Genomic DNA, 15,103 nt, shown 5'->3' with positions numbered 1-15,103 from the left:
AATGCCGTTCTCGCCAGTGTTGCTAGCCTTAGTAAAGCCAAGCATGGCAATTATATTGTATTGCACTCTTGTATTGACTCTTCTTCTTCTCTCTCAGACTTTCAACTGCTGCTCCACCATTTTGTGTCCGCTTTAAAAACAAACAGAGATTTACTGCTCTTCATGCCTGTGTTATATTGTATTGTACCTTTGTAAACCTAAAAGACAGACAGCAGGTGCATCTGTAAGCCGCTAATGTATTGCAATTGGGAAACAATATATGAGGAAGGGACAACAATGTATAACTGTCATAATATTCAGTTCATCACAGTTCAAACTACACTGACAGAGATAAAATACATCAAAGCCAGTCACCAGTCCAAGGACTGACCAATCAGATCGCTGGACAACCAGCGTCATCCTACTACAGGATCCTGACTGGGACAAAAGAGTTTTGAGTAACATGACAAATAAGTAGGGGGGAACTAAATGAATGATGATTTCACTCACTCTGTGGATGTGTTTCATATGCGAATCAGTACAATTTCCACTGGTATATATCTTTATAACGTGCACACTGTAAAATTACATGTATTAACACATCCATCTGGAGTTCGAAAAGCAATTCACTTCTATGCTGAAGGCTACACAAAATACCGTCAGTTGGAATCGCTGTTTTCATTGTATTCATGTTTGTTATGCTTCTTTTTCAATGGATAAACACTTTATCTAAGAAATAAAGACTTAATGCTCCGATGAGAGACTTTAATTGGAAAATTCCCAGTATCCTATGAATTTCGCTCACATGGCATATCCCAATATACTGTGACATTTGTAAAAGATGTTAAAGTGTTATTCTTGGATGTCTGTACCATCTCTGCAAAGTTAGTTTTTAAACCTGGGCTAACATATTCAAATATAAATCCCAAAGAAAAAGGCACTAAGCATGAATGTCTCATTGATCATTGATGGTATTTTGGGAGTTTTGGCAGCTGGTGTTTGACCTTATAAGGAAAGTCAATCCCTGCCAGCTGATGGGCCTGTCAGGAAACACTGACCCAGAGGACAACTGACTCAAGGCTCTTGAGTCCTGATTGAATACTGGTACATTCACTCTCGGTCAGATCCTTTTGTAAGAAAAAAATGTGCAGTTTCATTATTTACATTCTTACTTGCAGGCATTACACACAGAGACAACTACAACAGGATTTCATGTTAACCTTAAATGGTATAAGTTTTGTGGGTATAGTGAATCTGTACAGTTGTGTTGTGGCTGCGCAGAATTCCCTAAATTAAATTCAACCTAATCCGTTTTCTAAATTCTTTTCCTGGAATGGTCTCAATGAAAAGTCCACGAAGTTTGTCAGAAAGGTTTGATGATTTGTTGCCAGCTTCAACACTGGACTTTTCAGCAGTTCCTCCTTTGCTTTATTGCATTTTCATACGGGAATCTGTAGTTCCTGTTATTTACCATTCTTGGTCACAAAAAATATGGGCCAGATACTGAATGCCATATTTGATTACCAATAAGCCATGCTGCAAATATGTCTTTTCTCCCATTAGTAGTAATCTTCTCAGTTTAGTCGACCATTTTGATTTTGTTGTAATCAGACTTTATACTCAAAAATGAAGGAAGGTGATTTAAGAGTTTAATTATAAATGTTCAGGTTTCGGGATTTTTTGTGCAATGTTACTTTAAAACAAGTTTATAACATCAAATGGTGTATTAAACCTACATTTGAGTTTTTGCACACCAACGGTCATTTATAAATGCAGTTTACGCAGCGAGATCATTTCTGATTGTCTCATCTCGCGTGGCTGAAGCCAGGTGGGATGATGCCAGACGCACTGGACGTGTCTCCTGAACGCACTCCGCTGAGTATTATTACTCCTGCGCATTCAAAGATGACGTCTCCAGTCAACAAAGCCATGATCGAGTCCTACGCTCTCATGGTTATGGTCATGGGCACGTTTTTCGTCTATTTCTGCGGGATGGTTTGGGCTTTTTGCAACCCGAAACTGAGCGGAGCAGAGGAGGAGTGCGTGGCGGGGAACCGAGCAGCGCCACGCGGGGACGAGCGCTCGGAGGGGGAGTTCAGGTGCGTGTGTGCGCACGTGGCGCCGGCACCGCGGTCCACCGGCTTCACGCAGAGCACGTATGTCAACTTCTGGGATGATACGGACAGTCTGCTGTCAGACTGCAATGCTCTTGGTCGTGGGGATCATGGAATGAGCAACCACATTGGATATGGCCCCTCCTGCACCGCGCACACTGAACGACTGATGATCTAGATCATCCATGTCTGCATATTGACAAAATTGTTTTGTTCTCCTCGTATAATATCATGAACTATACTCTTTGCTAAGCCATCACATCAGACATTTTTTGTGTGTCTGATACAGATGGAAGCAGCAATTCAAACTAAAACACTTTGAATTCAGGTGTGTTGCTTCAGGAGTGTTATTTCTATCGGGACTGCAGCTTTCAAGTGACAGGGATGAAACTGTGATATCAAGATGACCCAGATTCTGCAGGACTGTGTGGGACATGTTGGAGACGAGGTTGGGATTATTTTTGTTGACCTCCAAACATGTTTCCAAATCTAGATCCATCTGCAAAGAGGAAGAGAAGACACAAAACTCATTATGTGAACAATTTCACAAGACTGTATTTAAACTTATTTCTAAAGGATTGTATTCTTTGTCATACCTTACTTGGTTATGTGTAGTTGTTGCCTTGTCCAGATGTTGAGCTGCATATACTTGACTTGTGGGTCCAGTGATTCAGGATTTTGCTAGAACTACAAAAAAAATGTAGCTGTACTTAAGTGTGTATAAAAATTTGACATTATATTTCACATTCCAGCGTGAAGGTATTGGTTAACATGGAAGACGGGTGCATTTAGACATAAAACAAATCACTCCAAAACTGTAGATAAATTATAGACACACAACATGTAGACAATTTGAACAGCGAGAGCTGCACTCACAAGCAAAATCATCACAAACTGAGGGACAAATCACAGATGAGTACAACTCCCAGAGAGCAAAAGGGCATGATGGTCATCATTATCCTTAGACCATGTGTGATATACAGCATGTGAGGTTTTGTGAGAGATGACCTGTTTGTTGTAGTGTGTGTTGAGCATTATGGGCTGAGCCGGTTGGAGGCATATTAGAAGAAGCGGATGGGCCGGCGCTGTATGTCTTCAAGGTCAAAAGTGCAGCGGTGAGCATTTCTGTAGGTGGTTCAGTGAGGCTACAGGGGACACCACAGCAGTAGAATACAATTTTCATCTTAATGTGTCATTAAGGCTCAATTTTAGCCTGAATAACAGAGAAAATAATAAAATATAGAACTTTTGTTTCCACTGCAATTCTGTCTTATAACAAGACCGAATGTTGCAGCCTGCTGAATTTAAAAAATAAAGTGAATTAAATTTTGCAAACTTGTTGTATGATTCTTTCACTTATGGATGCACTTTTGCACAACATATATATTAAACCCAGTCATTAAGATATAGCTTTTAGGCAACAACAACATTGAGGGGGCATCTCTTTACATGTAGATTCAAAAGCATTAAACTAATTAACAAAGTTAAATTCATGTTAAATAATATTGACTTTTTTGAGTCTCAAAACTATGTGTGAATAAAACAACAAAGATACATTTCTGATCTTCTAGCAGAGTAGACTTTGAGGTTTTTCTTAAATGGCAACTTGATATAAAGGTCAGAATTCACCTGGAAACGAAGAGTGTGCAGAAATCTGACCACAGTGACCTCATGGCTAGAACAGTAGGCATTGTTAATTTTTAATGAGCATCCCTGCAAAGTGACAGACAGATCCAGTATCACCTATATTTGTTCCACAAGGGTAAACAGCTGACAAGAGAAATGAAGGAAATGCGCTTTTGCACAATAGAATCAGACCAAAATACCAGCTCATTTGGTTGATAAAGTTCCACTGACTCATGAGTAGAGAAGTGACCAAGGAGGTTGGATATGAAAACTTCTTGCAAACCAGAGGTGACATTGTCCTTCTGTGTAATAATATTGCTGATATATGCTACGTCAGAAGTAACTGATGCATCTGCAACACATCTCCATGGATGACTGATTCTGACTGACTATATGGAAAGCCACTGGGCTAGAAGTGCACCGCCTATTTCATAAAGACCTTAGACACAAAAGATCAACAAAGGAAGCTTACTTTGCAAATTTAATCTCTAGTTCAACAAGGAAAATCCCAAGGTTTTATCCAATACCAGCTCTGCCTTTGACACAGTAGACCATCAAACCCTGATTAAGCGGCTACGAGACTTGGTGGGCATCTCAGGCACAGCAATAGACTTGTATGATACATATTGCCCACTTTGTGACTTTTGTCTGTGAAAAGCGCTAAACAAATAAATGTATTATTATTATTATAGAAATGCGAGCTCTAGGAAGGCAGTATGGGAAAAAGCGTCAGTGACTGAAACATGCGACGTTAGAATGGATATATCAAGTAAACTGCATCAGATTATAAAAATCCACCAGACACGGAGGAGCTTCAGGACCCAGGAGCATCTGAAATCAACAATGTACCTGGTGAAGAGGCCTTTGAAAAAGGCTTGTACAAACAGTGGGTTTGGCTCAACACCTGCGTTCAGGTAGAGGTAATCCAACCGGTTATATGTTGACAAGCAAAGGCAAAGATTTTATATTGTGCTGCTTTCTAACTGGCATGAAGAACCTGCAAGTTAATCTGTTTAGTGATTATGTGGGTGTGTGAATGTGTTTTTGACTCCCATGCAGCCGCAAGGCCATCCTCCCACCTGAGTTTGACCTCCCGTGCAGCACCGATGACGGAGGACATGCTGCTGGCGTCCATCTGCAGCAGGGGCCACCTGAGCTCCGGGCCGAGGGGTGAGGAGGGCAGAGAGGGCAGCCCAACACGTGCTCCTGCAGGCCCCTCATGTCCAGGCAGAGGGGATGCTCACAAAGCACCAGGCTAAGGCCACTGCTGGGAAACACATTCCATAGTTGTTAGAATTATTACCAACACAGTACCAGGGTTTTTAAGATAATAATGTGTAAATCTGACCACAATAATCTTGCTTTTTAAATGTTCTTGTCATGTAAGTAACATGATTACGCTGACATTTAGTCTGGAACTCTCTTTAAGAAGAAACTTTTAATAGATACATTTCTTGTCTTTTTTAAAAATCCTTAAATAGCCTTAAATATCTTTAAAGACAGGTTTTTTATCGAGGTTTATAATTACAACAATGAACACAGTCATTACCTTTTTGCTCCCTGTCCCCGAATCCCGTAATTCATATATTTTGGTCCAAACAGGACACAAGTTAAGATACAGGAAACAGTATTTTTTACAGTTAAAAGTTCTTCAATGCAACAAGTTTTGCGTCTGGTTCATGTGCTACTCTTCACTCCACCTCCATCCTGTGATTGGACACTGAGATCCAGACTGCAGTGTGCTCAGCCTCAGGTACCACCCACACAGTTGTAACCTATCCAGCTCTCATGAATAAGACAGGAGCTCAGGGAGAGATACACTTCCCTGTTTTAGTTTTATTTGTAATTTGTCTCTCAATGTACAACTTTAGTTTACAATGTGTATAAAAAAAACATTCTCACTGAAAAAAACAAACGCTTGAGTACAAAGATGTAATAATACAAAACAAATTAAATTTTTACCAGGGTGCATTAAAATTTTCGCAGCTGTACGTCTGTCACCAATTTATTTATAACAAAGAGAAGATTGTAAATGCCATGAAAAGACTTCATTGTTCAATGAGAAGCACCACATGAATCACTAATGCCTAAATTTGTCTCCAAACCAAATAGAACATGACACAGATTTGTACAGATTTGTTAGCAAAGTACTGAACGATAAGAGTGACATAAAGGCAGACATGCCATGCATTGGGGAGGATATGAATGTCTCTAACGTCCAAGGTCAGTGGGACAAAGGCCTCTGATATGAGTGCAGAAACTGTAAATACTGCTGATCTCGCTGAAACAGTTGTATGCAGTATGAAGTACAAGGTATTCCAGCACAGAGTTATTCACTGTGGAAAAACACATAGAAAAGACAAAGAAAGTATCAATGATAGAAAGAGAAAATTGACTGCTGATTACTAATTACCATGGAGGCATCATTACAGTGAGTTTGAGTGAGCCAATATAGACGACGTGAACGTGATCTGCAGCAGTCAAATCAATGAAACACATGATTTGAAGTCGGCGTGCCCTTTTCTTCTTCATTCCTCCTTTCAAAGAGGGTTTTCTTTCTCAATAACTGCTCCATCTACAAACATCTTCTCAACGATACACACTGTAAACATACTGTTAAACCGGCAGAGCACACGTTTAAAACACAACCTGGATTCCTTTTTTCTTTTTCTTCAGTACTGTTTTTGTTCGGTGTCTAAATCCAAAGTTTTAGCAAGAAAATTACTGAATCAAATCCAAAATGCGACTCCACACTCATCAACTTAAAGCGCAAACCAACAACAAACGTATAAACATAACATTATAAGAACAAACACATATAAATATAAAATACAAAAATTGATATTTCAGATTTAGACTTATCTATTGAATATGCACAGTCATATACATGTTGTGTTCAAATCACTGTAGGAAAACTGCAGGGAGATGAGAAAGACTGAGTTACTTGATGTTCTAATTTAAAAATGGTGGAGCTTTGTCAGAGCGACTGAGATGAAATACTTGAAACATAATGAATTGTAACAGTAATAGTTCGCTGCACTTTTACCTACTACATTCAAGCAGTCCTCCAAAAGAAAACACAAGAAAGTTCTTCAGCAATGTTTCATACGTTTGTCAATAAGCACAGTAAACATGGGAAAGCTAAACTCGTATCAACAAAATGAAATTAAAATAGATTTTCAAAAGTGCCAAATGTCACTTGCTACATTTACTTTTGACTTGCACAACATGAGTCACAACACAACCGTATTTTTCAGGGTTGGTGTACAAAAAGACAGAATAGAATCTCCTAAGAATACCTGTATTTCTATAAAACATCTGAGCCAACGTGATTGTGCTAATAAACTCAAACGCACATTGTGTCTCTGGTAGTCCATCTTTGTAGTGTGTTAAGTCCATGGAAGGAGTGTTTCCTAAATTGTAGCTTGTAGCCCACAAGTGGCTCTCACACTTTTTCTCTCTACTCAAACCAGACAGCTTAAACCTGGAGTGTGTCTTTTGTCAAGCACCAATGTGTCCAGATGATGTGCAGACTGGGAATCACTGTCTTAAGCATAGCCACGGCTTACGGCTGTATTTCCAGGAGGGCGTGGTGTATTTCCTGGAAGGAGGGCCGCTCTTTCGTGTTCCTCCTCCAGCAGCTCAGCATGATCTTGTAGAGCGAGTCTGGACACAGCACGGGCTGAGGCAAGTAGATCTGCTCGACAGGGAGAGAGAAACTCAGGCCATGGTTTCGCTGCTTTTTTCTTTTACATGCAGGTGAAATGTAAGTAACGGCACTCACCTGTCTTTTCTGGTCCCTGAAGAACTCCCCTGTGTTCTCTATCACCTGCTCATCAGTGAGCTGAGAGTAGGGCTGCTCCTTGCAGAAGTTCAGGATCTCCCACAGGGTCACCCCGAAGGCCCACACATCACTAGCTGTGGTGAACTTGCCCTGCAAAACGAGACGATGTACACAGTGATTTGCACAGCCTGCAAATGTGTTCGTTTGGTTCCGAGAAATATACGCATGAACACAGGGGAGCTCAGCAAATATGACCATTAACATGTTGGGAAAAATATTTAACTAAGGAATTTTCTTTAGAATTCAAGTAGTAGCCCTCACCAGCAGGATGCTCTCCCATGACATCCAGCGTATAGGCAGCACAGCTCTGCCCTGGATGCGGTAGTAGTCACCGCTGTACAGATTCCTGCTCATGCCGAAGTCAGCTATCTTTATCGTGAACTTCTTGCCCACCAGGCAATTTCGTGTGGCTAAGTCTCGATGAACAAAGTTTAGGGAGGAGAGGTACTTCATCCCCGATGCTATCTGAGTGGCCATGTAGCACAGATTACTGAAGCTGGAAATGAGATGGAGGAGATGGCATCATGGGTTGGGAAGGGGAAAAACAAACAAACATTGCATTCAGAGCAGCCACTCACTCACCTGACAGTAGGTGCATTGCTGAGCAGGGCGAGTTGTCCCTCGGGTTCATGACGGGACAGGAACTGGTTCAGATCCCCGTTCTCCATGTACTCTGTGATCATACAGAGCGGGTCGCTGTAGATGCACACTGCCAGGAGGCGAATGATGTTAGGGTCCTTCAGACGCGACATGATCTTTATCTCTTTCAGGAAGTCGTTCCTACCAACATAAAAGCATATGCATAAGTTAAGTGACTTATTTTACACAGATAGAAATCAGAATGATGTTGACATCATGTTTACAAGTTACAGGCTACAAGAGGCACCAAGAGTCAATACCTAGCGTTTTTGTTGGCATCTGAACGGAGCATCTTCACAGCCACTAAAACTGGCAGCTCCTCGGGGATGTCAAATAAAAACTCTTTATTCATGAACTCCTGCATTCCTTCTGCCTCACACAGGTGCACCTGAGAGGAGAGGAGAGGAGTTACAGTTATAACTTGGCCTTTGCGTTCAGCTCATGTAAAGCTGTGAGTAAAAGCTGTAGAAAGACTGACAAAGAGCACACACCTCTCCAAACTGGCCCTCTCCCAGCTTCTCTTTGAAAGTGAGCAGTTTCCGTGGGAACTCCTCCACTGCAACATCCTTCCCTGACAACAGGTCCATAGTCACCGCAGGGATGGCATACGTGTTGCTACCCGTCACACCTTGCAGGTTCACAATGTCTGCCTCTGCATAGTGAGGGACGCCGTCCTGGGCGACAGTTGTCGTGGTGGATTTAGAAGCTGCTGTGCTGGTAGAAGCTGGGACAAAATGGGACATGCCAATCAGTGATTATATTGTGCATATCTGTTTAAAATGAAGTGTATAGGCAAGTGTGCGTCAACCTACCAGGCTCCTCTGAGCTCTGTGCAAACTCCGGCAGCTTACATATGAGGCGTGACGGCTCCTGGTAGTCTGGGCCGAGCGGGAAGATGCGCTCATAGGTGGAGTTAGACTCCTGTTCGCTGGATGTACTGGACTGGTTGTGGTTGTGGCTGTAGGCGAACGTCTCGCTCTGTATTGACAAACTAGCAGTTAGTTCATCATCCAGCATCCGACGAGAGGCCTAGAATAAAGGATGTGGGGGTGAAGGAACAGATCTAATCACCTCCCAAAAGAAAACTCAGGAATCAAAATGAAAATGTGCAAAATCTCCGCAGACATCTGCAGTCTGGTGATCGCTTAATGCATTTGCATCAGTAACTAGGTGGTGAGCTCACCTTCTCCAGCATCTTCTGCCACACCTGCCTCCACAAGATGATGACGATGATGGCCACAAGGATGAAGATGATGGCCACTAAACAACCAATCAAAATGCGGGTGTTGCTGTCATCTACTTTGTGCGTGGGGTCATCTTCTGTGGAGGGACAGAAAGACACATCAATTTTTAATGATAGGATGTGGATGTGATTAGTAGACAGTAGTAACAGTGGACCTGCAATTCATTCAGACTAGTCCTGAAGCATCTGCACATCAAAATAATTAGACCCAGGGACATATTTTACTTTGAGAACGCAAACCGTTTTTTGTGAATTGTACTGCAAAGACATGATAGACCTCACAATCTCACAGGCTAATGATTTGACTTATCGAACAGGTACCAGTCAATTATGGAGATTGCTTCCACCCAATGTTTTTTTCTGACATACGACAATTTAGTTGTGAGGAAAGTCTGCTGGTCCTTTTCACAAAAGACATTTTGACATGTGACAGTATGAAAAGGGCAGGTGCAAATAACAAATTGAATGATGGCTGAATCATAGTTCACACGGACGCTGTCATAACTTTCTGGGTTCTGCAGGGAAATGTCTCTGGCCTCGGAAAAAGTTATGTTACAGTTTGGGTTTGCATGTTGTTTTTGTGTGGCAATGTTGGAACAAGAAATAGGACATACTATTAATTGTCATGCATGATGCAGAATTATTAAATGAATCATGTTCCTGTCTATTATTAGTAGTGTAGCCATGTGTGTATGTGTGTGTGTGTGTCTGCATGTGCGTGCGTGTGTGTGCGTGTGTGTGCATGTGTGTGTGTGTGTGTGTAGATCGCTAACCTGGTGGTATGTTGGGTGGCAGTCCTGTCTTGGGTGGAGCCAGAGTTGTGTTATACATGGCTGTGTCTGAAAGGAGAGATGGCACAGAGCGGAGCAGAGAATAATTATTGATTTTAAATCGCAACATCAAAATTGATTTTAATAGTTTCTTTCTCGTTAGTAATCAGAATTCTTGCATATTCTTGCACCACTTGAACTCATCAAACAAATAATATATGGATGCATTCACGTGGAATACAAAAAATAGAAGAATATATGAATAAACAACTAGCAGGGGGCATCTCACTGCAGATACATATTGTGCATACAGTTCTCCAGTCAATACCTGACTGGAAGGTGATCTCACTGAACAACATCCAGGCGTCAGCAAAGTAGAACTGGCATTTGATGGCACTGGCCATGTGATTGGCTAGGTTGACGGTAACGAAGCGGGCACTGGGATTCTTCTCATCCACCACAGGGCTGAAGGTGAGCGGCGAGGCCTCCCAGTCCGATTCAGAACGGAAATGACACACCACCTGGCGGAAAGCCTTGATGTGCCGGGAGAACATGTTGTTGCAGTGGACCTGGACACAGTACACAGAGGTTTAGCACTGACGAGAGATGAAATAAATGAGCACTTATGAAAAGATGAGCTTGTTGTATCAGGAGCCACACCTTCATGGTGGTGAAGTTTCGCGTTCGGTCAAACTCGAACATGATCTCCACATATCCACTGGGGAAACTCTCATTGTTCCAGCCCACATAGTCGTACCCAGGCAACACGTTGTAGACGTGACTGTGTGTGAAATCGTCCAGACCACACACTCCATCAGTCAGCTGACCCAAGCCCTCAGTCATACTGAGAAAAACACAGACAAGAGGTAAGAGGCAGAGAAAAATGTCTTGGCAACATCCTTTATTCTCCAATCTATCATCCCAGGCAAACAGTTTTTAATGGTCCAACCACTCAACACTAGGTGGCAGCATTATCAAACCAATTCCTCACGTCTGCTGTTGGCTGTGATATTGTAACATGGGCCATTTTATTTTCCATCTGCACTGTTCCTGAGGCCTGTGTCATGGAGGACATTATTCACCAAGCCATAATCCAAACACTAACGTCGACAAAGGACATGAGTTGTTCATCCAGGTTTTGAAACGTTGTAGACACGGTTGAGTCAGTCGGTCCCATGATGTATTGCTTAACAGCAAACCACCATGACCTTCTCACCACCATCTGACTCTTAGCTTTCGCCATGGTGACCAAAGCAACAACAAGGAGCGGGGGTGGGGTGGGGGTACTGATGAAGGACGAGAGCAATGATGAAGCAGTGCAGTGGTGTGAGAAGATGGTGAGGAGAGAATAATGATGCCCACACTAAAACACATACCTGTGGATGACAGCCCCGTCATAGACAGAGTCGTTGAGATACACGGGGTAAGCAGGCGAGGTCATCTGTTCTCCTACCGGAGAATTGTATGACACAAGACCATCTGGAAAGCAGATGTATTTTTTTTTAAAACATATTGTTAGTCCAGCATTTTCGAATTTATGTTGTGCAAAACAGGATTTCTCAGACCACAGAAATTTGGTTGAAATTGTAGTAGAGATTTTTTGCAATACTTTTTAGAATAATTGCAGGTTAAGCTCTGAATTACTTCAATAAAGCACTAAGAAACAGATACAAAACATATATTATGTCTTTGAACATTACACGAATAAGCCGGTTGGGACTCATCTCAGATTATTAATATGTATGAAAAACAAGAATCGATGCAAATTCCTTTCCTTGTGTGTGTGTGTGTGTGTGTGTGTGTGTGTGTGTGTGTGTTTTCCAAATCCGTTCAAGAGGGTGTTCTCAGTAACTGCAAAGGAAATTAGCAATATGAATGAAACTAAACTATCACCAAAATTCGCAGAACAGCAGGAAAGTGTGCCAAGTTTATATGAGTTGCTGAGCATGGGAACCGCAAATTTGAGGTTTAAGTTAAGGAATAAGAGGAAAATATCAGAAGTTGTGTCTAAGTATACACTAAGTACAAAAGTGCACACTTTTCAAACACACTAGGTTGCCATATTATTATTGTAGTGTACATCCGTGTTGTTTGAGCAACAGTGTCCTGCTTGTAATAAAAAGATGACAGAGAATCAGCTGATCTTCTGCCTCTTCATGTCCTCAAAGGAAAGGAACCTGGCCCTCAGCCTTGTTGTGATCTTTGCTCTTCACTTCCTCTCTACTCGCATCCGTGTCTCCCCTTCAACCTCACCCACATCTTACCGAGCCACTCACAGCCGTAGAGCTCCACCCTCATGCAGACGTTCATGGAGTGGTCTGTGACGGGCATGAAGCGGACAAAGCGAGCGATGATGGGCGGCTCGAGGTCCTTGAGTATGATGTCATAGGCGTTTCTGTTTCCTTCAATCACCTGCATGTGAAACAAACACACTTCATCACAAAGGAACGCACTGACGACTCAGAATGATTTGAAAAAACAAAGTGATGGCCTCTTTATATCATGAGGGGAAATATCGTAGACAGTGAATCTTGATCAGAAGTTTGTTATAGAGATGGAAACACATCATATATAAACCTGAAATACTTGGGTTATACCCCAGCCAGTGCACTGATTGATGGGTTGACTCGCCTGCTTGCCCTGCCTGTTTCTCCACGAGATCCAGCGGCTCCCATCGCGGCTGTACTTAATCTTGTACATCTGGGCGAACTCATTACCGATGCCTCCCGCGTGTCGACCCTGGGTGCCCACCAGGGTGATGAAGTGGAGCGAGCGCAGGTCAATCTGGAGGAACTCTTTCAGGCTGTCTGGCTCGACCGTTATTTCCGGACACCACGCGCCGTCGCCGTCCTCGAAGTCCAGCCTGGCGAGAGACAAGTGGAAAAGGAAGGAGGAAAAGTTAAGCGATGAACAGTGGGTGGATGTTCACAGACGCATTTACTGCAGGAAAGGGGAAGGAGTATGGGAGAAGAAGAATGAGGACAGGATGGTGAAAGGAAAGGTGAGAAGAAAGTAAGAATGAGTGCGGTGGTGGATTTCAGCTCTTACAGCCTGTTATGAAAACACCTCGGTGACAGCCTGCGCTGTAAATTCATCTTAAACTGTTCGTTTTGGGCGAGGGGCTTCAGGGGAGAGGGGGGAGCTGGGCAACACTGGAAACACAGACAGGATGGATGGGGGAAGTGTAGTACATCATTATCCTGATACTTACTGAAGGCCACCCAAGTTTTGCTACACACACACACACACACACAACACACACACGCTTCCTTAATCATGTGGCTGCAAGTAGAATTGATACCCCAACTTGTGGTTCGCTGCAAATACAAAGGCACAGGCTCCTTGTACCTTCACACACACTCATTATCAGGGTAAACATATGAAGTGTGTGTGTGTGTGTGTGTGCGTGTGTGTGTTTGAAGACCTACCTGCCATATCTAGCAGCAGTGGATTCGGACCACTGGCTGGAGGCGGAGATGTCCTCGTCCTGTATCTGCCCTCCTGACATGCCCAGAGGATACCGACACACACCTGAGACACAGGAACACATTTCATGTAAAGACTGGAAGAAACACGCAGATGAGAAGGTGGAATGATGGTCAGTGAAAAACCACACGATGACCTTTGATTTGTTCTGCCACTATTTACCAAAAGGTGGATTACTCATTACAAGCACTGTCATTAAAAAGACTGGCCTTTTTAGTTGACCAGCACTATTTTGGCTAAACACCGAAATCAGTAATTTCACTTACAGTAAGTCCAGTTTTGATTATGCAGCTCTGCAAAATACAGAATTACAGAGAAACGTGGATTAAACTGCTTCTTGGTCAGGGAAAGTGACTTCAGTGAGACTGTTGCCGGGCAACTACCTCAGACACAATGTAAAGGGGCGTAAGCAGCAGATAGATATCAGAGATCTAAAGCTAGAAAAGGAATTAGCGCACTTTCTAAAATCTTTAACTATTTATTTAAGTAAAAACACTTCTTCCCTCGCTGTCAGTTACAGTAGCAGTGTTTGTTAATACTGAACTCAGATGTCAGATCCCAAAGTGATATTATACAACAAAGTATCTGTTACTCAAAAACATTCCTTTCTTCGACTTGATAAATGATTGTGTTTTTAACAGCAGGACAGTAGTCTAATAGTCGTCCCCTCCCCTCCAGTTTTACCTGAACAATCAAACTATGAACCATGCAACTCCCCTCGCTTCCCTCAGACCAACCACAGCGCTGGTTAGCGCTGAAAATTCAAAACCATATTCAAACATTCACCAGACACACTCAAACATTTCAACGAAAGAACAACTTAACTCCAAGCCCCTGCAAAAATGTGATGGCGTGCTGGATGAAGCCGTGGGGTGAGAGGAGTACACACACACACACACACACACACACACACACACACACACACACACACGCACACACTTTGCACTCAAATTGTGGTTGCTTTATTGAAATAATAAGTTGGACCCATTCTGCCAACCCAAATAGCAATTGTACAGGAGTTACTGTGTGTGTGTGTGTGTGTGTGTGTGTGTGTGTGTGTGTGTGTGTGTGTGTGTGTGTGGTGAAACTGGCTGGTTTCGTGCCCATCACGCCTCCACTGTGTGGTCAATAGAAGCAATATGCCCTCTGTTTCCTCCTGCATACCCCTCCACCCCCTCATCCTCCTTTTCTTGTCTCCTCCCTGTCCTGACCTCCTGTGTGGTCTCTCTCCCCTTGCTCTTCTCTTCTGTCTCCTTCACTGCTGAGAGTCGATTAAGATTAACGCCGCCATTTGGAAATTCTTCATCTCATTACGAGTCAGTGGGTTAGTGGCTAGCTGAGCCTGACACAGCCAACATGGTATCTATTAACTTTTACAAGACTCTGGATGATTTCACTGATC

The 15,103-nt window shown here is 42.7% G+C and overlaps 1 protein-coding gene across 2 annotated transcripts in view; it reads right to left on the bottom strand.

The window, feature by feature from the left end:
- Window positions 1-2,426: 2,426 nt before the first annotated feature.
- ddr2a (discoidin domain receptor tyrosine kinase 2a) overlaps window positions 2,427-15,103 on the bottom strand; it is a 30,008-nt gene continuing 17,331 nt past the window's right edge. The window contains exons 3-20 of one of the 2 annotated variants that reach the window (XM_035648501.2): window positions 13,644-13,746; window positions 12,847-13,078; window positions 12,480-12,627; window positions 11,592-11,694; window positions 10,876-11,059; window positions 10,544-10,784; window positions 10,219-10,284; window positions 9,386-9,522; window positions 9,015-9,231; window positions 8,694-8,926; window positions 8,463-8,590; window positions 8,146-8,343; window positions 7,825-8,059; window positions 7,504-7,653; window positions 5,269-7,416; window positions 4,799-4,986; window positions 2,690-2,780; window positions 2,427-2,592 (exon numbers count right to left, since the gene is read on the bottom strand). In XM_035648501.2, the coding sequence (XP_035504394.1) occupies window positions 7,285-7,416; window positions 7,504-7,653; window positions 7,825-8,059; window positions 8,146-8,343; window positions 8,463-8,590; window positions 8,694-8,926; window positions 9,015-9,231; window positions 9,386-9,522; window positions 10,219-10,284; window positions 10,544-10,784; window positions 10,876-11,059; window positions 11,592-11,694; window positions 12,480-12,627; window positions 12,847-13,078; window positions 13,644-13,746 (2,507 nt within the window). In that variant the 3' untranslated portion in view covers window positions 2,427-2,592; window positions 2,690-2,780; window positions 4,799-4,986; window positions 5,269-7,284. The remainder of the gene's footprint in view (window positions 2,593-2,689; window positions 2,781-4,798; window positions 4,987-5,268; window positions 7,417-7,503; window positions 7,654-7,824; window positions 8,060-8,145; window positions 8,344-8,462; window positions 8,591-8,693; window positions 8,927-9,014; window positions 9,232-9,385; window positions 9,523-10,218; window positions 10,285-10,543; window positions 10,785-10,875; window positions 11,060-11,591; window positions 11,695-12,479; window positions 12,628-12,846; window positions 13,079-13,643; window positions 13,747-15,103) is intronic. The other variant, XM_035648502.2, reaches the window with a different exon arrangement.

Source organism: Scophthalmus maximus, chromosome 13 (genome assembly GCF_022379125.1).
Source record: "Scophthalmus maximus strain ysfricsl-2021 chromosome 13, ASM2237912v1, whole genome shotgun sequence".
Classification (NCBI taxonomy): Eukaryota; Metazoa; Chordata; class Actinopteri; order Pleuronectiformes; family Scophthalmidae; genus Scophthalmus; species Scophthalmus maximus.
Note: the sequence above shows the minus strand (reverse complement) of the source record. Positions and strands in the feature narration are given on the sequence as shown.